The sequence below is a fragment of the Eptatretus burgeri genome, chromosome 6 (assembly GCF_056783735.1).
Source record: "Eptatretus burgeri isolate ZD-2024b chromosome 6, Ebu_testis_v1, whole genome shotgun sequence".
In the NCBI taxonomy this organism is placed as follows: Eukaryota; Metazoa; Chordata; class Myxini; order Myxiniformes; family Myxinidae; genus Eptatretus; species Eptatretus burgeri.
In genome coordinates this window covers 49,770,333-49,796,441 of record NC_140966.1, presented here as the reverse complement: position 1 = coordinate 49,796,441, position 26,109 = coordinate 49,770,333, and the positions used below count along the sequence as shown (strand labels likewise).

Below are 26,109 nucleotides of genomic sequence, written 5' to 3'. Positions count from 1 at the left end.
ACCTTCCACATCAGATGGCACAGAAATATCACTCCTCGCTCTTTGGTGATTAGTGAGCCAGTTAGGTTTCGATTGACAATTTAATGGTGACACGTTTGTTCTCTTCCAACTAACTACAATTTCCATGTGCTGAGAATCTAAAGCATCGATTTGAATTTTGAGAGTTGTACTTGAACCGAGAGCCTCTGAGATGCAAATACAATCTCCTTCCCAATACTAATTGTATCCAGATGTAATATATTTATTTAATATGAGCAATAATTATGATGGTCAGAGGTTTACAGCGTACGAGGAGACTCGATGTTTAACTTTGCCCATCCCGTGGTATGTAATACTGTTGAGATTTATTATTCTCTTGAGTTTTATTTTGCATGTTGGCAGATTGATGAGGACCTGTCTGCTCGAATCAGTATGGCTGATGTCAAGTTTTCATTTCAAAATCCAGGGAAAATGTACAGCCCAGCATGGATGGCACCAGAGGGTACAGCACAACATTATCGGTCTTGTCATATTCTTTCCTGTCTCTCTGATCCTCTTGGTTTCAGTCCTTCACGGCCTTTGTGTCCTGTCTCACTGTTCACTTTTACAACAGTTTTAATCCACAGCACCTTACGTGTTCCGATAGGATTGTGCCAGGACCGCAACTTGAAAGGCTGTTACGGTTTGTCTCCAGATACAAACATTCTCCAGCATCTAAAAATGCTCCAATATGCAAACGGGATGATTAGTTTGATCATCTATTTATTTGTCAAATGTTTTTAAAACACCGCTGATCATGTTAAGCGGCGAGGAACGCATGCAGGTTGCAAAATACACGATGACATTTTATCGATTGAACGATGAACAGACAGACAGACAAACAGACACGGGTGAAAAAGGTAATAATTCGCCCAGAATTGGTGTATTTTATTACGGCCGTCACCTAAGGTGGGTGGAGGTTATGTTTTCACCCCTGTCTGTCTGTTTGTTTGTCTGTGAGAAGGATATCTCAAAAGAAAACTGTCGACCGATTCGGCTGAAACTTGGTGGACAGGTTGAGTGTGTGACAAGGAAGAATTGATGAGGTTTTGGTGAAGATCCGGATCTGGATACTGGAATTTTTTGAAATGATTCTTCCCCATTGAGAGATAGTGCCAAAAACTATATATAGCACCATATCTCAAAAAGCTGTGAACGGATTCGGACGAATCTTGTTGGATGAATGGGTAGGTGACAGAAACAGGCTGATTAGATTTTGGTTAAGGTCCGGGTGCAGATGTTTTTGATGATTATTTTTGGCAATCTCATCTGCAAGTCAATGATTTTTCACTCCCAAAAAAAAAAAATAGTTGCTCCAAATGTATGCGCATGCGATGCGTGACATTTTGCTTTCGCCGGCCATCGTATTTTTGGGAAATATTTTCACTGAAGTTTTGAGCAGTCGATTGGCATTCGAGTCAAATTTCATTTAAACTGAGCTTTCCAGAGCTCATTAGACGAAATGTATTCGGTATTAAATGCTGGCAATCGAGATGTACAGCTGTCCGAAGTAGCTGTGATTGACATGAGCGGAGCATTGGCTGTGCTCATGCTCCAGCTGCAGACTGTGTAGCCGGTATCCCTTGTGTATCTGAAAGCGATGTAATTATTTATTTGTTTTACTTCTTCTCATAATTACACTGTGTTAAGTCTGTACACAATTGCACACACAAAATCAGACAATTTGGTAAATATTTAATTTGTAATGTAATGTGTAATTTGTAGTGTAATGCGGTGTAACTAGCTCTCATACGAGCCTCGACCAAGGTATACAAAAAAAAAAATAAAATAAAAAAAAAATACCATTCCACATGTTTTGTTTTTAATCATTCTTCATTGATTATAATTTCTGTTTTTGGTTGTCACTGAACTTTGGAGGTTGGTTATAGCGGTAACTACTAGCACTCAGCCTTTCCTTACCTATCATTAACTCCGCAGCCCTTCAGAAGAAGCCAGAGGATATAAACCGCCGATCGGCTGATATGTGGAGCTTTGCTGTTCTCTTGTGGGAGCTGGTGACGCGGGAGGTCCCTTTTGCAGATCTCTCCAACATGGAGATTGGAATGAAGGTACGTTATTCCTCTTTGTGTAGCTCCCCATTCCCACTTTCTTTTTGTCCTTGACAAGAGTGAAGCTCATGGAAGAGCATGATTGAATTGCCAGTGGGGGAAGTGGGGCAACATTTGGGCATAACCACCAAGGGAATGAACGAACAAGAAAGGAAGAGAAAGCTGTTGGGAGGAAACGCTGAATGCAGCAAGTAAGAAGGTTCGTTTACAAAGGTTAAGGGGAGCAATAAATATGAAGGATCAGGATGAAGGATTGCAGGAGGTTGTGGTGCACTGCCTGCTTGAAGCCCTAAAGGGAAGGGCGTGGGAAGGAATGGCCTCTGGAAGGTGGTTCCATAGATGGGAGAAGTGTGGTACAAAGGAGTTAAGGTGTGCAGTCGGCTTAGGTTATGGAAATTTGACCAGAAGGAGGTTCCTGGAAGAACGCGTGCATCCTGGAGTTGCTGAGCAGGGCCGGAGGACTGAGAGAGCAGACAAAGCAATATCGGAGAAGATACACTCGGAGACCACTGACCTCCCTGCTATGAGTAAACAACAGACCTTGTGCTTTGGCATCATCATGGGAGATTCCAATGACGTTGAGAGCTTTACATTCTCCAGAATCCATTAGACAGATGTGATGCTGGGTTGCCAGCCCATAGGGGAGAGCATTACTCTATTGAGCTGTGGACAAAGGCCAAACACTTGTTGTGAGCCTTATGGAATGAACCAAAGTTGCGCTCAGTTGGGGGTAGCTTTCTTTATGAGAAAGCAAGTTGCGTGAGTGCAACCACCTCTCCACTGGATGCGGCGTGCCAGGGCCGAGAAGATGGTTGCCGCAGGGTTGGGATAAACTGGATGGCGTGACAGAAAGTAGGCTTTTGTGAAAGTATTCCAAGGCAGAATCAATATCAAGAGCTGTGGAGACAGTGAACCAATCATTTTGTGAGAGGGCAGATTGCAATCCCTGCTACTTGGCCTGTAAGAAAAGCCATATTCTAGGAGGTTAAGGTTACTCCCTTATAATAGCCAAAGACATATGGACTTTGACAAGAAAGTTGTCAAAGATCCAAGAGGGGCAGAAGAGGAACAGAAGAGATTGGATGGAAAGGTAGTCATTACTATGTCCAGGAGGGGAGGATGTACCAGTTCTGGTTGGCAATTCCATGTCCGATTGTTGCAGAGCTAACACCCAGCCAGCTGGCAAAGTGACAGGAGTTGAAAATTGCTGCACATGAGGAACAGTGTGTTGGGAGGAATGGTTATGAGTTGCTGTTTAGTAGAGAATATGGAGTTATCATTAGGCGGACGGTAACGGTATACCACACAGCAGAAACATTATGTGGTTGTGGAGTGGTAAACGAGGCCAGATATATTCCAAAAGGCTTGGAGGAGGTAGTGTGGGCAAGGAGCAATGACAGACAGCAACCCCACCTCCGGAGTAGTGTCCATGCAGAACAGAAAACAGGCAGGGAGAGACACAGAAGAGTCGGAAGCATCCTGCGAGAGAAACGTTTCTGTTCAACATAATGTCCAGAGATGCAGTGGGAACCTGGATGGAGAAATCGGGAATATTCAAATGGAGAACTCGGATTTTGATGGACCACAGTTAGGGAATGGGTAGGAGACGATAAGGGGTGGGATGTGTGGCGGGCACTGCTGGAGGTGCGGTGTGCGGAGCTCCTGAAAGCAGGGTGGCCATACACTTGGCAGGATGCGTGTGGGGTGCAGACAAAGTCGAGTTGGCGGTCGTGAGCTGACATTCTCTACAGATAAGATTTATCCTGTTGATTCCCAATTCTGTCAAACAAAGACGGATATCATGACTTGGACAAAAGTAAGCATTATTAGAAGCACAAAGGAAAGTAGAGCCATTGGATCTGGGTGCCGGCACGTGGAGTGCAGACTTGCGAGCACACCAGGATTGGAACAAAAAGCACTTGAATAAGAAGAGGTCGCAGCATGAGAGGTTTCTTAAAAAGCGGTCGGGGCAAAAGAGATGAGTGGAAGAGAAAAGGGAGATTAAACCTTTTTGTTTTTCTTTTAAATGTCAATTAGAAGCTGTTGGTAAAAGAAGGTAATCAATCATTCAGTACTTTTTCTGGTATTAAAGGTCCCCTGGCATGCAAAAGTACTGAAATTTAATTTATATATGTCCTATAGGAGTTTTTCATCATGATTTCAGATCTGACAGTTTTTTTTTTCACAATACTCATTCTGTAAAATGTAAAATTAAAAAAACAAAGCTCTTCGGGAACGCCCCTAAAAATTCTCCTGAAAGGGGCGTAACACACATGACGTCAACTACAGGATGACAAAGGCTGCACGTAAATTACTCGGGTTGGTGGTCTACGTGATTCTATTGGCTTTCTGTGCGTTTCCACATTTGATTGGTCGACTCGATCGCTTCGTTCATTTCTGGTTTAAAAAAATCGAACATTTGGTTTTGAATAATGGATGACATGGACTTTGATTTGTCTGGTAACGACAGTGAGTGTGAGAGAAATGAAGGATTTTGGTCTGAATCAGATGGAGAATTGTCAGATAACGTAGTCGCGGGAGGTGAAGTTCAGGCAGCTGTAAATGAAATACGGCCTTAGCAGTTCAAGCCCGAAGCAGGACAAGCAGAGGAAAATGGCTGAAATTCCCGGAGTTCATTATGATCGGGAGGACATCGAAGGAAGACTTGACAACTGGTTGGACTAAATCATATTCGTAATTCAATAATGTAAATTCGACTTGCATACTGCTCGATATCAGAAATATTTTAGTGAGGTGACGTGAACAGCACAGCACCGCAGACATGTTGCACCACGTCAAATTGATCACAAGCAAGGCCAGCCCATGTCATCGGCCGTATCTCTCCGCGCATAAAACGAAGCAATCTCGCTGTCCGGATACGATGAAAACTTGTGTGCAGAACACACCTTGTGACACAATTGTCTCGAGTAGTCCGATAAATCTGACGTTCTGTTGCATTTTTATTTATTTTATTCCTACTGTCATCATGTAGCGCCAGTAGAAAACAATGAAGAAAACAGAATAATCAAATAAAGCCACAGCATGTCAGATTTATCGGCCGAGTCGGACGGATGACGGATTTATCGGACTAGTCTCGACTCTACAGTTGACAAGTAACTTGTATTTGCATGCACACAATGTATAAGTCAATGCGTAAGAGTCCCGAGGCTATGAAGCCGTGTAATAGGACAGATAAATTTGTCTTTCATAGTTGTGCCAACATATTTTTCCCTGTTCATTTATTACAACATTTTGGCGAAATGTAAATGAATAGCAAGCCAATGGAAGCAGTACCTTCACTTTAGAATAAACCCATGTATGTCGAGTGCAGCCATACCTGGCTTGCACGTATGTGGAATCGTACCTATCCCAGCAGGCTGGTTTCAACGAACAATTTAATAAGCTGCAAAATGTGGGTGCAGGTTTTTCACATTGTTTGATTTTAAAATTATCTCCTTGCACCTTGAAATGATGCAATATTAATCTTTAGTATTTTACTTGTATGTCCCTGTAAGTTTATTTTTAATGGAAAGGTTCAACAGTCACATTTTATATTTTGTGGACATGGCATACCCCTTTAGTGTGCATACATGTATTGGATTTGTACACAACTACGACAAGGTAGTAAAGGGATAAATAATTGCCTCGTGATTGTTGTGCAGACACGGCTCAGAAGCAGAATTTCTTGTCTCTGTGTGTGAAGAATGAGGGGTTGGGATGAATAGAGGGATGAATAGAGGGATGAATAGAGGGATAAATAGAGCCAGTGATCAAAGTCACTGTATTCGAAGTGGGCGCTGCAAATGACGCTCGTGTCGCTGGGGCCTTTCCAGTTTCCCCTTGTCAGTTTCACTTTAGATGTCCATATTCTCCGACGATTATCATCTTTCGGGAATACATGAAGGCTTACACCGTCTTTGCTTGTATTGCTGCATCCTGATACGATACATCTTGCAGGCATTTTCAAAAGTACGGCTAAAACTATTAAAAACTTTCGCGAAACAATCACTGGAATGAAGATGATCACAGAGATTGCACTAACATGTGCAAAATGCATTTGTACGTACTTTATAAGGCGCGCGACATCTGGACTCTCGAGTCAATCCACTCTGTGCGAGTTACTGTATGTGACGTCACGCTGCGATTCGCTGAAGTCCATTTTTTTAAGGGGCGGGGCATAGCAAGTTGTGAAAGGCTCCAGAAATGATCGAAATATTGCTCTAATTATCACATTTTTGATTTTTTTTTTTTTTTTTTTAAAGGGTGATTTCTTCACTGGGAAGGTCAAGTTAATATATAAATAACAAGTTTATTTTGCATGACAGGGGGCCTTTAAGGAGAAGGATAAAGAATAACAAAGAAAGTAATAATAAGCAGAATGAGATTGTAATTTTTCCATGTCAAAAGAAAGAAAACCATAAAAAGAATTTGCGATCTGGGAAAAAAAAAGAGGGCGAAGTATAATCGAAGAAAGGTGTGAGAGGAGGTCCTCCGAAATAAATGTCGAGATCGCGTGATAGACCCGAAGCTTGAAGCCTCGATGCTGTGTAGCTGAGGCCTCGATAGAAGCAAGTCCAAATTTTACACGACAGAGTGAAGTAGACATGGATAAGAAAAGGGAATGGAGACGAAACACAATTGACGACATGGATGAATCATCAAGGGAAGGACAGGACTGACCCAGTGCGGAATGTTAACCGTTTTCTCAAAACGGGTAAAAACCACGTCCAAACAAAACAGCAACACCAATAACTTCCTTCTATTTCCAGTAGCAAAGCTAAACTTCTGATATAGTGCCTCACTGCTGATGGCCATGAAGGTACATCGATTTTATCGAAGAAAGGTTTTGGTTTTGGTTCATACAAATCCTGGTCTGGTTCATGTGTGGATGAGAGCTGTGCATGTAACACCTTAGTTTAATTTCTCTCACGCTAAGTGTTAACTTACTGTTTGTTGCGTCCATCTATCATGCGAGATTATTTTGTTTGTCATCTTGTGGTTTAATGAATTATTTATATTTTTTAAGAGCACATGCTTGCCTCATTCAGCATCTCACTCCATTGAGGTAAAACCGTTTCAGATTATCGATCATCCCTGGGGGTACCACATTGTGTTAAACAACGTTAAACTCAACCGGCATTGTCAGACCACATTCGGCCAGTTCACGCGGAGTATTCACACTGCTCATCTTACTCCGTTAATATGGCTATCCACGAAGCGGCTGCTTCGGTGGTTACGGCTCCACACCCGACTGTGGTAATTGGCAGTTGTGCGGGGTGGGATTGATCACAAACGTGACAGTATGATTGATTTGAAACTTAGGTACACTGTCAAACACGGGATTTTCCACCGAGCCAATCACGGAAGCCGAATAGAAAACCCCAAAACTTCTAAAGCCCATCTCACAAAGCAACTATAGAGCACAGCAAATTCACCCAACTATATGAGAGACTTTTCTGTTGGTGGAGAGGAGGAGGGCAGACGACAAGGTATGTCGGACTCGTGTGCATGGATAACATTAGATTGTTTCAGAATGCAGAATTATGGGAGAATCAAAAGGATATCTCTCTCTCTCTCTCTCTCTCTCTCTCTCTCTCTCTCTCTCTCTCTCTCTCTCTCTCTCTCTCTCTCTCTCTCTCTCTCTCTCTCTCTCTCTCCCTCTCCCTCCCTCTCTCCCTCTCTCCCTCTCTCCCTCTCTCCCTCTCTCCCTCTCTCCCTCTCTCCCTCTCTCCCTCTCTCCCTCTCTCCCTCTCTGCAAGATTGAGGCTCATTTAAGAGCAAGGTGACAAAAAGGGTATAAACTGACAGTAGGGGCAGTAGGGAAACAGGTGGACACAATAACTGAGTAAATGAAGTGAGAGAGGAGGGAAGGAAGCACTGCAAGAGGGTTAGGTTAGGAATGGTTAATGGAAGTATTAAGTATTGTGTGTAAGGATGGGTGATGACATGAGATGGAGGTGTTGAAACCCGAAATGGAAGTCTGGGATAACACAGAGCCTCTCGAAGGTAGTTGGTCCTACATGTGGGAGAAGTGAGGAACAAGTGTTGAGGTGTGCAATCAGCTTGGATTTTGGAAGTTTTAACCAAGAGGGGTTTCTGGAAGAACATGTAGATCGTCGAGTTGTTGGGGTAGTTCGGAGGACTGAAAGAGCAGAGGGAGCTAGACTGGAGAAGAGGCTGTAAAAACAGAGGCCACACCTTCCTGCATTAACTTTGAATCAGGAACACTGGCTCATCATAATAACCACAACTTTCATACTGAAGAAGACTCAACATGATGATGATGAAAAAAAACTTTATTACTCCAGAGCAGAAAACTTATGTCAATAGGTTGGGATATATATATATATATATATATATATATATATATATATATATATATATTGTTTGATTAAACGATTTACTTTGCACATCAAACAATTCACATGGAGTTTTCCAAACTTCTCTCCAAATTTGTTTCATCTCCATAGTCCACTTCCTGTAGTACGGTGCGATTCGGTTGGTCTAGAGTGGCTTGTATTCTCTGCCTTTTTGATTTGTTTTTCTGATTCCATTCTGCACTTTGTACCCTTCCCCAGGTTGCACTGGAAGGTCTGCGGCCCACCATTCCTCCCGGTTCATCTCCTCACGTGACGAAGCTCATGAGGATTTGCATGAATGAGGATGCTGTACGGCGGCCCAAGTTTGACATGATCCTGCCAATCCTTGAAAAAATGCAGGACAAATGATGTGACCCAGCTGGAAGATGCATCTCTCTTTTCTTTCCACGTTTTTATTTTTCGGCCATTTTAGAGCGGCAATGTCCTTTTTCTTTTGGTTTTCTTTGGGCATAATATCGTTCATTTTATTAATGAGTATTGTGTAATGCCAAACTCCTACCCATTGCCTTTACATGTAATATATATATTCGCAACGTACAACCTGCTTTATTCAAAAATACCTCTTAATTTGTAAATCGCTTTCAGAAAAAAAAAATAAGGCACACAGCCACAGACTGGACTTTTGCAGCAAAGCCATCAGATGAGCAGCCAATCTGGAATTGAAGTAAATTTTGCTCAAATTCTTCAATTTGCTCAATACCTTTATTACAATTATGAAATCGAAATATTATGTTAGCTTTTGACAGTGATGGCTATTGAAAAGCCAGCTTCCTAATCATGCAAACAGGCAGCTTGCAGCAGAAGTAGGCTTAAGCTGTGCTGGATATGTAACAAAATGATTCTTACAAGACATTGAAACTAGTCTATTTTGCAATAAATGTAACCTGAGTAACAAGTTGCTTGTGTACGTTGTGGGGAAGGAGTGCCAATGCAAAGGAATAGGAAAAAGAAACTTAAGAACTGCAGTGGAAATAATCCTGCACATCTACATGATCTGCTCCTCCAAAGTGATCGAGGAGTGAGATTGAGGAGATGTTCATCTTTGCAAAGAAATAGCCATGGCTTGATGGCCAAGTCTTCATTACTGGGTGTCTGGAGAAAAGGGCCTTTTTGGCTTTCTCCTCCTCTGCTTCGGAAACCTGCAAAAAAAAAAAAAAAAGCCAAGAGCAGTTCACACAGGGATTTGTTGCTTTTAGTACCTTTGATTATTCTTCAGATTTACATTAGTCGTAGGCGAAAGTCTTTAATGACATGCATTTTAAGATGAAGTAAAACATTTTTTTTAAGATAATTAAATAAGTTACAGTGAAAAAGATTGAGAAAGGAAGGTCGCAGCAGAGTCTAAAGGAAACGACCTGACATACTCGGATGTTTTCTCAAAGTGTAGCAGCAGGTGTGTGAATCGGTGAAGTGCAAAGCAGAAAACCAAATGCAGATAAACAACCAGCACAGGAAATCATTGGGATTAAAAAAAACTGAGCTCATTTGACATTAAACACACATTGCATCAATAGGAATGTTGAATTCAAATAGAGTTAAACCATTGGGTCCTTTTAACTTTTGACGAGAAACAAAGTTGGGGTATTTTCTTTTTTGGATACGAGGTCAAAGCTCATGGAAGAGCTAGAACATAGAATGGATCAGGATGTAAGAGAACAAAATGAACAGCAGAAAGAGGGGGGAAATACCAACAGCAGGGTTGAGGGATGAAATAGAGGGAGACTTGGACAAATAATGGTTGAGGGGAGGATTAAGAGATAGGTGAGGATACACGGGGTGGACGAGATGGATACAGAAGCAAACTCTTAAGAAGGAAAAACTGGAAATTTGGAAGGAGGTGGGTTTGTGGGTGGTTGGGGGGGGCAGGGGATTGGTGGTGAGTTAACGGGTATAAAAGTTCATGGTTTTGGATGGGGAATGATCTGAGATGATGGTAAACAGCTGCCTTGACTGGGAGGGAGGAATGAGATTGAAGAGAATGTGGATTAAGAAGTTTGTCACCTACAATTTTTAATGCCTGAATACAAATATATTTGATAACTTTTCTGTAATGCTCTCACCACAGCTTGCAAACCTTGCCCATTGCTGTTAATTTTCAACAAACCGAAGTTAGATGTGAAATTACATTGGAGAGTTTGGCTCTGTTCCTACAGTTTATTATTTATTTTTAGCCCCCAACCGAGCATCAGCCCATTTCAGAGCTTATGCTTTTTATACGGTATATCCCTCTGAGGAAGCTGAAGATGCAATTTTAATAGGTTGTGAAAGGCCTTTGGCAAATTTCATTCAGTTCCTAGATTTTATTTACAATAACACATTCAGGTGAATTAAACAGGATGTTAACAAACATGGCCTCTTCCAAAAGGAAAGTTTTGTTGATGCCCCGCGAATGAATGACTAAAATGCTGCCCCAATGCATGCCCATCAGAAGGTATCAATTTGTTAACCAGTCAAAATTTCCATTTGACACATTTAAAAAAGAAAAAGAGCAATCACAGATTGCAGACCCTTGCCAGGACTTGTTTTGTGTGGTGTTCGTGTTGTTTTGTGCAGTTAGGCCATGAGCCAGACCCGGTAATTTTTGGCAGGGTATACATCTCCACAGTCAGAAACTATGTGATAGCATTGCATTGGTGGTAGCCTTTTGTGTGTTATTAGCCGTTTAGTAACCCCATTTTGTAAATGGAAGTAACCGCAATTGTAAAAGGAAGTGTTCACTACCAAAATGTGTGTATTTGTCAAACGGACTGAAATGCACTGATATGTGCAGACTGCCAGACTGTGAGAACCAGGCATCCATCTTTGAGTCAGACGATGGGGAAAGTTTAGATGAGGATATTGAAGAACTCGAGAATGATTATGATTTTTTAAGTTCGTCTTGAACATTTTATATCACTTACAATCGGTGCATATGATCAGAGATGTCTTAGAAACTATAAAGGACCTGTCTTTGGTTCATAAGGCAATATGTTTATCAGCAACACATTGGGCCTAGGTAATGGCCTTGTAAGTGTGGATCACCACATTTGTGTTTCTATTCTGTAATTTTATGCCTGACAACAGAAGATTGTGTTTCGTTTTCACCTTTGACTCATTCATCAGATTGCACGTGATTAACCATCTTGCTACTATCTTATTGGTTTATATTGTGTAATACGGGTGTTTAATACCTTCGTATGTGCATTATCGAGTTTCTAAATCCCTGAAATTCTGTATTTTTCGAGAAATTACAGGGAAAAAAAAACATTAATCTTGTTCATGAACATGCTATCATTTACCTTTGTTTGATTCTTGGAAAGTATCCTTCAATAACAACAGGGAAAATATCATGACATTGACCAAACTACATAAATCCGTCCAAATTAGGTATTTTTTCATTTAGGGGGTGGGGTAACATTGTCTGCTACACTGATGTTAATATACAACATACAAAAAAAGAAATTTAGATTTTTGGATTTCTTAATAAATTTGCTAAACACCCATGTAATTATATTGTTCCAGAACTTTTATTTACTTTCCACAGTAAATGATAGACAAATACTTTTCTAAAGGCGGTATGATTTATCACACAGGAAATAGACACTGATATATAAGTGTCACCAATGACATACCTTTCAACCTGGGCATGTTTAGCACTTTTTGTTGAGAAGCAAGTTATCACAGTGAAAGGTGAGACAAATTTCAATGTTAATGTTTGACTGATAAAAAAATGTTGTTAAGTTGAAGTAGGATGTCTTATCTTGTACTGGCCATTTTGCACAAAAGCTTATTTTAGGGTAGGCATATAAACAGGGTGATAACACACAAAAAGCTACCACTGATGCAATGCCATCACATATTTTCTAACTCCAGGGTTGTGTACCTTGCCAAAAATCACTGATAATTATTCCCCCCAGATGCTACTGACCAACCCAACTGGCCCATGGACTAGGTGTATTTTGTGTAGTGATGTGTTCCATAATTAACAAGCAAAAAGCAAAGATGGCGTCATCAGGAGGAACCTGTATAGGATTTGAGTTTCAGCTGCTACTTCTCTACCCTCAAACCCATCCAGGTGTAACCAAGTGAGCCTTATTCAAAGTAAAAATTAAAAAAACCCAGATCCAAAAATTAAATAATTCTGGCTGCCATCCCATAAGTCTGATCAGGTTGAAATTTAAAACACATATTCCATATCAATACTAGATCATAATTGTGAAGTTTCACATCAATTGATGAAGTGGGTCAAGAGAAATAAATATATATATATTTTTTAATGATTTTTGCTCAATCCAATTTGGTTGCCAGACCATGTGACATCAATTTTTCGTGAATACCCTGGTATTCTAAGGCTTGGGTAGCATTTGCGTGAAGTTTCCCCTCGATCTGTCCAGCCGTTCTGGAGAATATTTTTTATCGGTTTTAGGGTAAATCCAATATGGCTGCCAAACCATGTGACCAATTATGTCATATGTGTGAACATTTTGTTCCTCACGGATAGGCAGTCATACATGTAAAGTTTTGCCTCAATGTGTTCATCCATTTCAGAGAAGACGATTTTTGAAGGGTTTTTTTTTAACAATATGGTTGCCAAATCACGTGACTGATGATGTCATCAATTTTTTTTTCTGTGGAACAATTTTTCCCGAGATGACCCTCAAAAATTGTCATACTGATCGGATGTAGCTTTCTACATATGAAATTATGATGTCATAATGAAGGCACCTCTGATGTATAAAAAAATTCCCCTTATTCCCCATGAGGAGGACTTGACATGTGCCAAGTTTCAATTTTTTCCTTGATGCAGTTTCAGAGATAGAGGTCCAAATATTTCCAAGTGGCCACCACACCCCGTGACATATGACGTCATTATCATTCAAACATTCGACATGAGTAGTCACTTATATGATGAAAATTTTGCCTCAATCCGATAAGCGGGTACAGAGAAAAACACTAAAGGTCTGTGCGAACAAACAAACAAGAAAGATGTCATGCATAGCAGGATCCTTGCAAAATCCAGAAAAAAAATTTAACCTCAAAAATAATTGGTTTAATTCAATGACCAAATATTCAACTCCTCTTCAAATCTAGTCAATCGGATGAAAATTGATATGAGAAATTTGACCTATGTTGATCTTTTGGCCAATGTTGACCAAGAATTGGTGGTTGAATTCAGTGACCTGAAATGCAAATCCTGTTGAAATTTCCAGTCAATTGGATGAAAATTGAGGATTTTAGAAATCCCACCAAATTTGTTGGTTGACCTTTGGCCAATGCCAGTGGTTCCCAAACTTTTTTGTCCATGACCCAAAATTTGAAATCACATTTGCCTCGCAACCCAAATGATACTGGTACCTAGTGTACCTATGATAAAAATTGTCAGAGAAAATGTTTTTGACATGAAACCCCCCCCCTCAAAAACAGATTTTGAGGGGGGGGGTTTCAAGTTTGGGTCACGACCCTGGGTTTGGGAACCCCTGGCCTATGCTTACCTTTTTGTCGATTGTGACTTCAAAAATAATTGGTGGTTCAATTCAGTGACCTGAAATATAAATCCTCTTCAAATTTCAAGTCAATGGGATGACAATTATGGATTTTTGGAATACACCTTCGTTGTTGACCTTGGACCTATGTTGACCTTTTGGTCGATGCTGATCTCAAAAAGAATTGGCTCATTGAAATGAGTGACCTGAAATATAAATCCTCTTCAAATTTCAAGTCAATCGGATGAAAATTGAGGATTTTAGAAACATCACCCAAGTTGTTGACCTTTTGGTCTATGTTGACCTCAAAAAATTGACTGGTTGAATTCAGTGACGTGAAATGTAAATCCCCTTTAAATTTCAAGTCAATCGGATGAAAATTGAGGATTTTAGAAATTCAGCAAATTTGTTGACCTTTGGCCCATTGGTCTTTTGACCTTTTGACTTCAAAAACAATAGACTTCTTGCTTTTAACAAACTCTACCATGTGGTGAAATTTTGTGAAGAGCGGTTTAAAATTGTGACCTGCAGGTGATAAACATTAAAAAAAAACGACAAACGAGAAAAACACATCGTGCAGAGCACGATACTTGGAAAATCCACCCCCTCTCCAAAGGTTGCCATGGATACATCAACTTGTCCATTTCATTAATATTAAAATTGACAATCTTTATCAAAGTTCAGGTGAACCGGGCGTAGTGGCGTGCGCCTGTAATCCGGCTACTCGGAGGATCGCTTGAGGACGGGAGCTCTGCACTGGGCCACGCTATGAGAGGGTGTAGGACAGCCCGCAATCATGGCGAAACCCAATCCTCATCCCTGTGTCGTAAGAGGTGACCAGGGTTGCGTCAGGAAGGGCATCCGGCGTAAAACCTGTGCCAAATCAGTATGTGTATCACAACGGATGATCCGCTGTGGCGACCCCTAACTGGAGCAGCCGAAAGACGAACAACAACATCAAAGCTCAGGTGAATCGGATGACAATTGATTATTTGTCACATTGAAATGGATTTTAGAAGTTTGACCTTGAGCTGACCGTTGACTTTTTGACCTCAACAATAGTTGGTTTCCAAATTTAATGATGCACTGTATAATTGCTGCTTAATCATCAGGTTAATTGAATGAAAATTGATGGTTTTAGAAGTTTGACCTTGGACTTTTTGATTTCAAAAAATAGTTGGTTTCCAAATTCAGTGACGGACGATGCAAATGTTGTTGCAATTTCAAGTCAATCGGATGAAAAATGACGATTTTAGAAATCTGACCTCACGATGACCTTTGACCTCAAAATCAATAGGTTTCTCAGCTGAGACTACCTCGACAACTTGGCAAAGTTTCATGATGATCGGTTTCGAATTGTGACCTGTCGTCGATAAACAGACAGACAGAATATCAAAATCGATGTGACCAATATACTTGAAAAACCTTCGATTTTTGCAAGTAACAAACAGACAAACAGACCCAAACGAAACGCCCTGTCCTCTGGTGAGGGTAATAAAGGCCTTTTTTAGTCCACAAGAATAACTTTCCTCTTATAAAGCATACTTGGAGGGTTAAATGAGTATGATTTCATTTGGGGGTGACAACCGTATATGAGGACATGAACTTTTTTCCAACAGAGAAAATTAGCACGGACGTACAACCCGAAAACAATGCCACGGGTGACTTCGTCAGCGGAGGCATAAAAAAAAGACGAGAAGCATCTTTCCAGTGAAGAGTTGATAAATAGTTAACATTTTAAAATCAAATGTAGTTTCAGGTTGACGAGTTGCGTATTTTCCACTATTTCAAACTTGTATATCCTGTATTGAAATACCTCGTTTCAAAACGATGGTGGGGGGCGGGGGGGGGGAATGTCAGTAATATCCTGATGCATTCACCTCATCAGTTATATTTTTCACACGCTGCTGTCAATCCAACAATTTTTAGTTTAAAACCCAAGAAAAACAGTGAAACCCACCAAGCACAATGAACTCTGCGTTTTCCACTTTGTGTGGCGATGAGGCCTCGTCATTTGGTTTTTTAAAGATAAAGTATTTGCAGAAGACTATTTCCATTCCCCTAAAGTGTGATGAGAAGTATTTTATGTCACATGCCTGACTACGCACGCTTTCAGCTTCATGTCCAGTGAAATGAGTCCAATAATTTTAGGACACCATCCTGCTTGCCCAGCTTGTACAACTGCCAAAGGTATGATATTTTTTACCTCGACCACTGACGGTGGAAGGAGGTTATGTTTTCACCCCTTTCTGTCTATTTGGTTGTCTGTCTGTGTGCAGGATATCTCAAAAAGTTGTGGACCGATTCGGATGAAAGTCGGTGGACATGTTGGGTGTGTGACAAGGAAGAATTGATTCAATTTTGGTGAAGATCAGGATCTGGATACGGTAATTATTGAATTATTAGAGTGATTCTTCACCATCGAAAGATGGGACCAAAAACGTTATTTCAAAAATGTAATGGCCTCGATATGTTCCACTGGATCAGGCATTATGTGGTGGAGGTATGCACACTCTACCGAGTGCCCTTCTAGTTGGTCAATATTTTTGTTTCTTGTACCACTCTTACCTTTCGGATAATGCCTGCCAATTCCACACGAGCACAAAGTGGGCTCTGGGGATCATAGTTGTGTTGACGACAGTAATTTGTCTCAGCAAGGGAGATGGTTAGTGAAGCCACTGGGTCGGCCTGTCAAGTGGAGAAAGGACATAAATGATATATATATATATATATATATATATATATATATATATATATATATATATATATATATATATATATATGTTGAAGGCACACAAAATAATAAAGAAAAAGGTGGAGGATTTATATCAGAAACCTGAAATTTAAAATGTTAAATAGTTGCAACGGGGCTGATAGGATCGCTTAGATGTATGCACACTCACCTCTGAGCTGTCGAGCCTGGGATTTCATCTCGACCCAGCGACACACTGTCATCAGACAGGGTCAAACATGAATGTATGTGCTGTCCCTCAGATGGATGTTAAACTGAGCATCCCATTTGCCAACATTAGTTGGTGGACGTAAAAGATCCCACAGTGACGAGTAGGTGATCTATCACCGACACCGTGAACAAAAGCCCAAATTCCTACACACTCATCAAGTATCTTGCATCGGAGTAGCAGCAAATAAACCCCTTCAGCGGAACTTATACTCTGTTTTGAGCATGATAAATAAGATGAGCAATTCTATTTAAGGTGGAGGTAAGTTATCAGATAGATGTATGGAGATAAGGTAAAGTGAGAATATGTTAGAAATCTTCACAACCCACCAGGAGATCTCTTGTTGCTGGGTCAAATGCAGTGAGATAAAAGTATGGAATGCCAGAGCTGTTTTTGGTAGTTCCATCGCTCAAACTGAACACAGACGAACGAGGTGTCACGAGGTTCGATGAGGACCCATTGGAATCTGTCCACAAACAAGAACACTACATTTTAAACATAATTCGCAAACTTAATGCACGTTTAACTGGAAGGCATCTCAAAAGGTAAAGCCTCTCCATGTCCGCTTTATACTCTAAGATTGACGAAAACAACACTTTAAAAAAATTGTACATTTTATTCATTTGTGTTCTCCATATTCTCATAATAGAGGTTTGTTAAAGAATGATGACAAAAGCTCAATTGGTAAAAAAAAAGTTATGGCCTGGACATACACACTGAAGCTCAATGGTAAATATATAAAGAAACACGAAAGCAATTTTTTTAACGGGGCGTCGTGCTTGATGTGTTGCAGCGGGGCTAATAAGGGCTATTTATCGTCACTACTAGCAAATATCACCCGTCACTTCACTGAAGGGTTTACTAAAGGGGGAGGGAGAAAAAGAGGAGGCAAGAGGGAGAGAGGAGGAAAGAGGGAGGGGGAGCAAGGAGGGGTGGGCGAAGGGAAGACAGACGTGCGGTGGAGCATTAATTACCGCCCGGACACATCCAGAGACAAACACCGCCCAGACATGTCTGGAGCCAAGCTGGCCGGAGACAAACACCGCTCAGACATAACCACTGTCCGGTTATGCCCAGAGAAAGAGAGAGGGGGGGGTGGGGAGGAGAGAGTGAGAAAGGATCGGGAGGGAGAAAGAAAGGCTGCACTGTATTTGGGAGTGGGTAGAGCAAGGATGAGAGAGAGAGGTATGTAGGTAGGTATACATACAGTATATGCTTTATGAACAACACAAACACACATGCACACGCTTGACCGATTTCGGCAAACAACCCAAAAACCTTAAGTACCTTTCACCAAAAAACAACATTGCATTTATATAGACGTTTCAGGTATATGTTCACCAACATTAATCTTTATAAACAGCTACATGTGATGGGTGGGAAAGAAAAATTTGGCTCAGGAATTTAGAAAACACGTTGATACGGCAAACAGCTCAGCAATCGGGTGTTATTTCACAACTCGCTCAGGGCGACAGAGCACGCACCACACTCAGGGTGACGAAAGATAAACCATTCACTCAGGGAGACGGAACACGAACCACTCGCTCTGAATGACGTGGCGGGCAAAAGCGTCTGCAGCAGTGAACGATTCGCTCAGAAGGGTATAGCACGATACCGCTATCGACTGTAAGGCATTCGGCAAGTGGCTTAAAGGTCCCCTGACATGCCAAAGTACATAAATTTAATTTATATATGTCCTCGAGGAGTTTTTCATCGTGATTTCAGATCTGACAATGTTTTTTTCACAATACTCATTCTGTAAAATATAAAATTAAAAAAACAACCTCTTCAGGAACGCCCCTAAAAATTCTCCTGAAAGGGGCGTAACACACATGACGTCAACTACAGGATGACAAAGGCTGCACGTAAATTACTCAGGTTGGTGGTCTACGTGATTCTATTGGCTTTCTGTGTGTTTCCACATTTGATTGGTCGACTCAATCGCTTCGTTCATTTTTGCTTTAAAAAAAAATCGAACATTTAGTTTTGAATAATGGATGACATGGACTTTCATTAGTCTGGTAGCGACGGTGAGTGTGAGAGAAATGAAGGATTTTGGTCTGAATCAGATGGAGAATTGTTGGATAACGTAGTCGCGGGAGGTGAAGTTCAGGCAGCTGGAAATGAAGTACGGCCTTAGCAGTTCGAGCCCGAAGCAGGACAAGCAGAGGAAAATGGCGATGAAATTCTCGGCGTTCATTATGATCGGGAGGACATCGAAGGAAGACTTTGCAATAACAACTGGTTAGACTAAATCCTATTCGTAATTCAATAATGTAAATTCGACTTGCATACTGCTCGATATCAGAAATATTTTAGTGAGGTGACGTGACCAGCGCAGCGCAGCGGACATGTTGCTCTGCGGCGAATGAATCACAAACAAGGCCAGCGCATGTCATCGGCCGTATCTCTCCGCGCATAAAACGAAGCAGTCTCACTGTCCGGATACGATGAAAACTTGTGTGCAGAACACACCTTGTGACACAATTGTCTTGAGTAGTTCAATAAATCTGACGTTCTGCTGCATTTTTATGTATTTTATTCCTACTGTTGTCATGTAGCACCAGTAGAAAACAATGAAGAAAAGAGAATAATAAATAAAAGCGACAGCATGTCAGATTTATCGGCCGAGTCGGACGGACGACGGATTTATCGGACTAGTCTAGACCAGTGTTTCTCAACCGGGGTTCTGCAAGAAACACTAATAAATAGGCTAATGTATTTTTGAGTAGTTTTTGTTTGATTTAATATTCGTAATTTTACTATACATGTACGGCATATTGTTGGAAACTCCTTGGTTATTATAATAGAGGCTTCAACCTCTTGTATTATTTACAATTATAACAACCATAGGGAATGTATTTAACGATGTCTATATGGCGCCAGTGTGAAACCGCCCTCACTGGTTTGTGGACGTCCTGTACGCGGCGGATTCGTGTATCATTGAGTGACTGACTCAAGTACGGGACGCATGCACGGTGTCCATCTATCTTCTCTGTACTTCCTAGCGCGAAGTCTCTCTCTCTCAAGGTTAGTTCTTCAGTTTACGTTTATTGCTTCAGCTTTATTTGTTTAAGTTTTGTTGATCAAGTTACATGAGATGTGTTTTTTTTTTTTGTGAATTAAAACCTCGGTGTGAGGTCTCATAAACGAGCACTATGTTTCTTTTTCATTGCCAATAAATTTGACAAAAAGGGGGTCATTTTTTCCTTAAACCAGGTATCCGAAAAAATATATTATATTTACCACGTGAACTATGATAAAAATATAAAAGAGCTAGATATTAATAATGGTATATAATAATTTTTATGCAGGGGTTCCCTGAGACATGAAAACTATTTCAAGGGTTCCACAAGGGTAAAAAGGTTGAGAGACGCTGGTCTAGACTCTAGAGATCTCGAGTCAATCCACTCTGTGTGAGTTTCTGTCTGTGACATCAACGCTGCGATTCGCTGAAGTCAAATTTTTTTAGGGCCGGGGCATAGCAAGTTGTGAAAAGCACCAGAAATGATAATATTGCTCTAATTATCCCATTTTTTATTTTTTTTAAAAAACATGGGTAATTTCTTCACGAGGAAGGTCAGGTTAATATATATAAATATATATATATATATATATATATATATATATATATATATATATATATATATATATATATATATATATATATACCAAGTTTATTTTGCATGTCAGTGGACCTCATGCAAGCACTCCAATTAAATGGTTGATAAGGATTGGTTGGCCAGGCTGTCGCTGCATACCATACCATATAGGATCGATCCCTTTAACTTTAAAGCCGGTCTTCACCTTGCAGGCAGCAGTTGATGAAATCAAATGAATTCGTTCAAATATTGACTATCCACAAAAGGGTTGCAGCCTAATATAGAACAACCCTGGAGACGTCTCAAAGTTCAATCTCCCGTGAAATAAATATTGCACATAATCCACCATCTTGCCTGCTAATCCGTCTCTGCATGCGTCATGTGGTGCATCATTTCGGGGTCCACACAAACGTTATAACTTCATTTTATTATGTCTTTCACCAGATTTGCTTTGATTCCCTGTGGAGCACCTCGTGAAACCTCTGAAAATATAGACACAGATCTGGCAGACGCTATGAATAGGCAGTCTCTCTGGGGGACAGGGCATGAGGTATCACAGTGAATGCATTAAATCATAAAGCTCAGTGAAGCTGGTTAATTTTGTTACGTTCATAAATTTTTTGTTCACTCAATATAATTCTCCAAACAGTAGAAAAAGATAAATTTAATGCTTTGGAAATTTCACATTTTCTTGTGTATATATGGAGAAGGAGGGAACATAGCCGAGCTTATTTAAAGCAAACAGGTATATCGGCTCAGATATAAGACTTGTTATGTCTTTAAATTATCACATTTCAAATCAGATTTTGACATTTATTTAGTCCTGACCATATCCGAGCCTCAAAACCGAAATAATATTTCGATGATATATTTTAATTTGTCCGTGAGAGCACATCGTGGAAAATCGTATCATATAAAGCATGAAATCTCTCCAAGCTCCTAATTTGAAAACTATAGTACTTACAAAAGTGATGTATACAGCGATTCATAGCTATGATGAACAGGCATTCGATAATATTAGTGAGGAAAGTGAGGAAAAAAAACTTTATCATTAACAAATCATTGCAGTCTGTTCCAAGTCAAGGCATGGTTGAGCAGGCCAAAAAACATGGCGGCTTCAGACCCCAGCAAGGTTACCCAGGAAACATCTGAAGACCCCAGCAAGGTTACCCAGGAAACACCTGAAGACCCTAGAGAGTGAGGGGGCCGAGGATCGCCTGATGAGGGATATCATTAAATAATGCCGTTAATTATCTTCAAAAAGGGGTGTTTTAATTAACCTAAACACACAATTTTCACTCTTGCACTTCCTTGGAGTTTTCTTAGTGTGCATGCAGTTTCAGGCTGCTAGATTTTATAGTTTTGGAGTTATGGAGGACACACACACACACACACACACACACACACACACACACACACACACACACACACACACACACACACACACGCACATTGCCTTTTATTAGTATAGATGAGCTTTCATGATCTTCGTCACCACACTGCAATGTGTCTCTGTCTCGTACCTTCTCCTAGATGAGTGTCATTAGTTGCTCATTCCATCCACATGTGTTTGCAATTTGTTGTTTTCACTTACCTTCATCATAACTCTCCAAAATGTGCAGCACCAGCTGTTTCTCCTTCCTCCAAACTCAATGCCAATTCCATTCACTTGTTGTGGTGGTTTGTGTTTTTGGTTTGCACATCATAAGCTTATAGTGTCATCTGAGGAAGTGCAATTCCTTGAAGTTTTCTCAGTATGCTTGCAAAGTTTCAGGCTGCTAGATTTTATGGTTTTGGAGTTATGGAGGACACACACACACACACACACACACACACACACACACACACACACACACACACACACACACACACACACACACACACACACACACACACACACACACACAATTGCAAAACCCCACCTCCCGCTGCGTGAGGGGACACGCTAATAAGCTATTTAATTACCTCTGCCACCGAGGGTGGAAGGAGGTTATGTTTCACCCCTCTCTGTCTGTTTATTTGTCTGTTTGTCTGTCTATTGGGGAGTCGATATAGTCGAAAAAAAAAATTGGGGGGGATTTGTTCTACCCTTATTCTCAGTATTTAAAATGCTGATTTCAGTTAATACAATGGTGATTTCGATGAAACTTGGTGGGTAGGTTCATACCATGACCTAGTTGTGTGCAAATGAGAACCGTTGCTATGGACACCACCGTTGCCTAGCAACGGGACTTTGAAATTTTTGAAAAATCATAAAAAAAATTATTTTTTCGAAAATCAAAAATCGGGCCACGAGCGACTGTGGGCAGTACATTCAGCCATATTGTCAAAAATTTCCAGCCGGATCCTATGAAAACTGCCAGAGAAGATAAACTTTGAATGAACCCTGGTTGAAAACAATAAAAAAACGAAGTTCGTTATATCTCAGAGACTATGAGTCAGATATACATGAAACCGGTATGGTAGGTTCATGGTATGTCCTAGTTATGTGTGAGAAAGAACCGTTGCTATGGACCCCTCCGTTGCCTAGCAACGGCCGAAAAACCTCAAAATGTGGGGGTATTTTAACGAAAAAATAATCTGCAGCATTAACCCTTGAAGCTAGAATCAGGAATTTTCTTGTGCTTAATCCTCAGGTCATTCCCCATCGAACGGGCCCATCACGTCAGGTTCTATTGGGTAGGCGACTACCCATGTCCGCCTACCAGCTTGTCTGTCTGTGTGCAGGATATCTCAAAATGTTGTGGACGGATCCGGATGAAATTTGATGGGCAGGTTGGGTGTGTGACAAGGACCAAATGATTCGATTTTGGTGAAGATCCGGATATGGATATGGAAACGGATACGTGAATTATTTATTTTTTAAAGTGATTCTTCACCGTTGAGAGATGGGGCCAAAAATGATATACGAGGTGTGTTCAAAAAGTATCCAACCTTAATTTTTCATGCGTAAACAAATGAAGCTAGGGAGGCATGGTTTGTTGCACGTATGTAGGCGATCCTAATTCGTATGCATGAATATTTTCCCGCCTGCAGAAGCTGTCAGTCGCCGACAGACCACCGATGAGTGAGGAAGTGTAAGTGAGCGCCGTCGGATTTTCGTTTTTAACAAAATGGCGGAAAAACTTGAACAAAACTACTGCATCAAATTTTGTGTAAAGCTTGGCGATTGCCAAGTGGAAACGATCCGCAAGGTTCAACAGACCTTCAGAAACGAAGCAATGGGCACCACACAGATAAAAGAGTGGTACAACCGCTTCAAAGATGGTCGCACATCAGTGGAAAGTGAAGCACGTTCTGGTGGGCCCTCAACATCCCGAAATGAGATAGTCATTGATCAAGTGAGGACCCTGCTGATGCAGGATTGTCGAATCACGATCAGAGAACTTGCAGACGAGGCGGGCGTCAGCATTGGATCCGTTCATTCCATTGTGACTGAGAATCTCAGCAAAGTTCGTGCCAAAGCTGCTAACGATCGAGCAGAAGCAACTCCGTTTGGAGATCGCACAGGACATGTTGGAGACTGTGAACAGCGATCCCAACTTCTTCAACACAGTGATCACTGGCGATGAGACCTGGGTTTATGGGTACGACCCAGAAACCAAGTTCCAGTCATCACAATGGAAGCATCCAACATCCCTGAGGCCAAAAAAGCAAGGAAGGTCCGCAGCAATGTCAAAGTCATGCTTACCGTCTTCTTTGACTCCAGTGGTGTGGTTCATCACGAGTACGCACCACACGGCACAACCATCACCAAAGAGTACTACCAAGAGGTACTGCGTCGCCTTCGTGACGCAAACGGCCGGACCTGTGGGCAGCGGTCAATTGGCAGCTCCATCACGATAACGCACCCGCCCATTCTTCACATTTGATACAGAGTTTCCTGGCCAAACACAACACACATGTGCTTCGTCAGACTCCCTACTCTCCCGAAATGGCTCCGTGTGACTTCTGGCTTTTCCCAAAGCTGAAAATGCCCCTGAAAGGGACCAGATTTCAGTCCAGAGAAGACATCATGCGGAATGCGACGGAACAGCTGTGCGCCATCCCAAAAGAGGCGTTCCAGCGCTGCTTCCGACAGTGGCAGAACCATTGGGAGAAGTGTGTGGCAGCCCAAGGGGACTACTTTGAAGGAGATTAGTGTAAGTTTGTTGTATCTGGATACGAATATTTTTTATGAACAAAGGTCGGATACTTTTTGAACACACCTCGTATATCATGATATTTCAAAAATGTATTGGGCCCGATATGTTCTCTTGGATCAGGAATTGCGTGGGGGAGGTATGCGCTCTACCAAGTGCCCTTCGAGTTTAATCCATGTTTCTCCTGTATTCTGCAGATTACATTAGGGTGAATGTACAGTGGCCTGCAAAAGTATTCACCGCGCTCCAAAGTTTTCACATTTTGATGTCACCTGAGCTTATATCATGATGCTTTCAAATCAAATGATGCAGCACGTTTCTGCGTCCACTTTCTGCCGTCCACACTCCAGCGGCCTCCGTCTGGCCAACCCCCAAGCAGATGCCGAGCCCATCCCCATTTCCTTGAGATGCTGATCAACCTGCTGCAACCACAAGGCAAGTGGTCAACCCATTGGCCTCCTCCACCCATGAGGCTTCCTCGCATGGAGAATCTGGTGAGCAGAATCAGCATCAGGAAAACGAGCCACATGTCCATACAGCTGCAGCTGACATGGATTATCCAGGTAACAAATCTCATCTGAGTATTACTCAGCAACCACTCATTGGACACAAATTATGACCACTGGTAGCCGAGGATTCTTTGAAGAGACCTGTTACTGAATGAGTTAAGACACCATCTCAGATCCTTGGTCAGAGTAGTCCATGCCTCACATATGCAGAGCAAGACTGGAAGCACCAATGCTTAAAGACTCAGACGTTTGTCCTCCTGCAATGGTACTAACAGCGCCACACCCCATGATCCAGTGAATCCATGACTCCGCAGGCCTGACCCAGATGTCTATTGACCTCTGGCTAACAGCCAGCGGAGACAGGAATATCACTGCCAAGTTAAGTGAATCTCTCCATGACCTCAACATCCTCACCACAAACAGGAATAGACATGATAGCAGCATCCAAGATGTCATTGAAAGCCTGGATCTTAGTTTTGATCCAGGAAACCCATAATCCCAGTGGCTATGACTCCTCAATCAACACATCGAGGGCTCCCAAAAGGATATCCAGAGTCTCTGCAAAGATGACGGCATCATCTGCGAAATCAAGGTCAGAGATCTTCACATTCCTTAATGATGCACCGCATCTTGATCTCTCCAACATCCTCCCCAGAATCCAATCCATACAATTGCTGAAAAGTGTGGGGGGGGGCAGTACACACCCCTGTCGCACATTGATCCATTTTGGTGGTACCCCACAAAGACCAAGAATCCTCCAAAGGGCATCCAAATTCAATCAATCAAATGCTTTGCAGAGATCAACATAGGCTGCAAGCAGCCCCTGCCGAAACTCTCGTCTGCTTTCGGTGAGGACCCGAAGAGCAAGAATACGGTCAATCGTTGCCCTCTTTGGTGTAAAGCCTGACTGTTCTGGGTGTTGGTGCTCAAGGAGATGGTGGCGAACCCTATCAATAATTATTTGGGC

At 41.5% G+C, this 26,109-nt stretch overlaps 2 protein-coding genes across 8 annotated transcripts in view; one reads left to right on the top strand and one right to left on the bottom strand.

Moving 5' to 3' along the window:
* Nucleotides 1-9,362, top strand: part of ILK (integrin linked kinase) — an 85,659-nt gene extending 76,297 nt beyond the window's left edge. For all 5 annotated transcript variants that reach the window (XM_085884964.1, XM_085884960.1, XM_085884961.1 and 2 more), the window contains 3 exons: nt 382-481; nt 1,957-2,087; nt 8,666-9,362. In XM_085884964.1, coding sequence (XP_085741090.1) covers nt 382-481; nt 1,957-2,087; nt 8,666-8,815 — 381 coding nt within the window. In that variant the 3' untranslated portion in view covers nt 8,816-9,362. The remainder of the gene's footprint in view (nt 1-381; nt 482-1,956; nt 2,088-8,665) is intronic.
* LOC147024742 (protein CREG1-like) overlaps nt 8,365-26,109 on the bottom strand; it is a 30,369-nt gene continuing 12,624 nt past the window's right edge. For 2 of the 3 annotated variants that reach the window (XM_085884969.1, XM_085884968.1), the window contains exons 3-5: nt 17,219-17,355; nt 16,498-16,617; nt 8,365-9,606 (exon numbers count right to left, since the gene is read on the bottom strand). In XM_085884969.1, coding sequence (XP_085741095.1) covers nt 9,421-9,606; nt 16,498-16,617; nt 17,219-17,355 — 443 coding nt within the window. In that variant the 3' untranslated portion in view covers nt 8,365-9,420. The remainder of the gene's footprint in view (nt 9,607-16,497; nt 16,618-17,218; nt 17,356-26,109) is intronic. The other variant, XM_085884970.1, reaches the window with a different exon arrangement.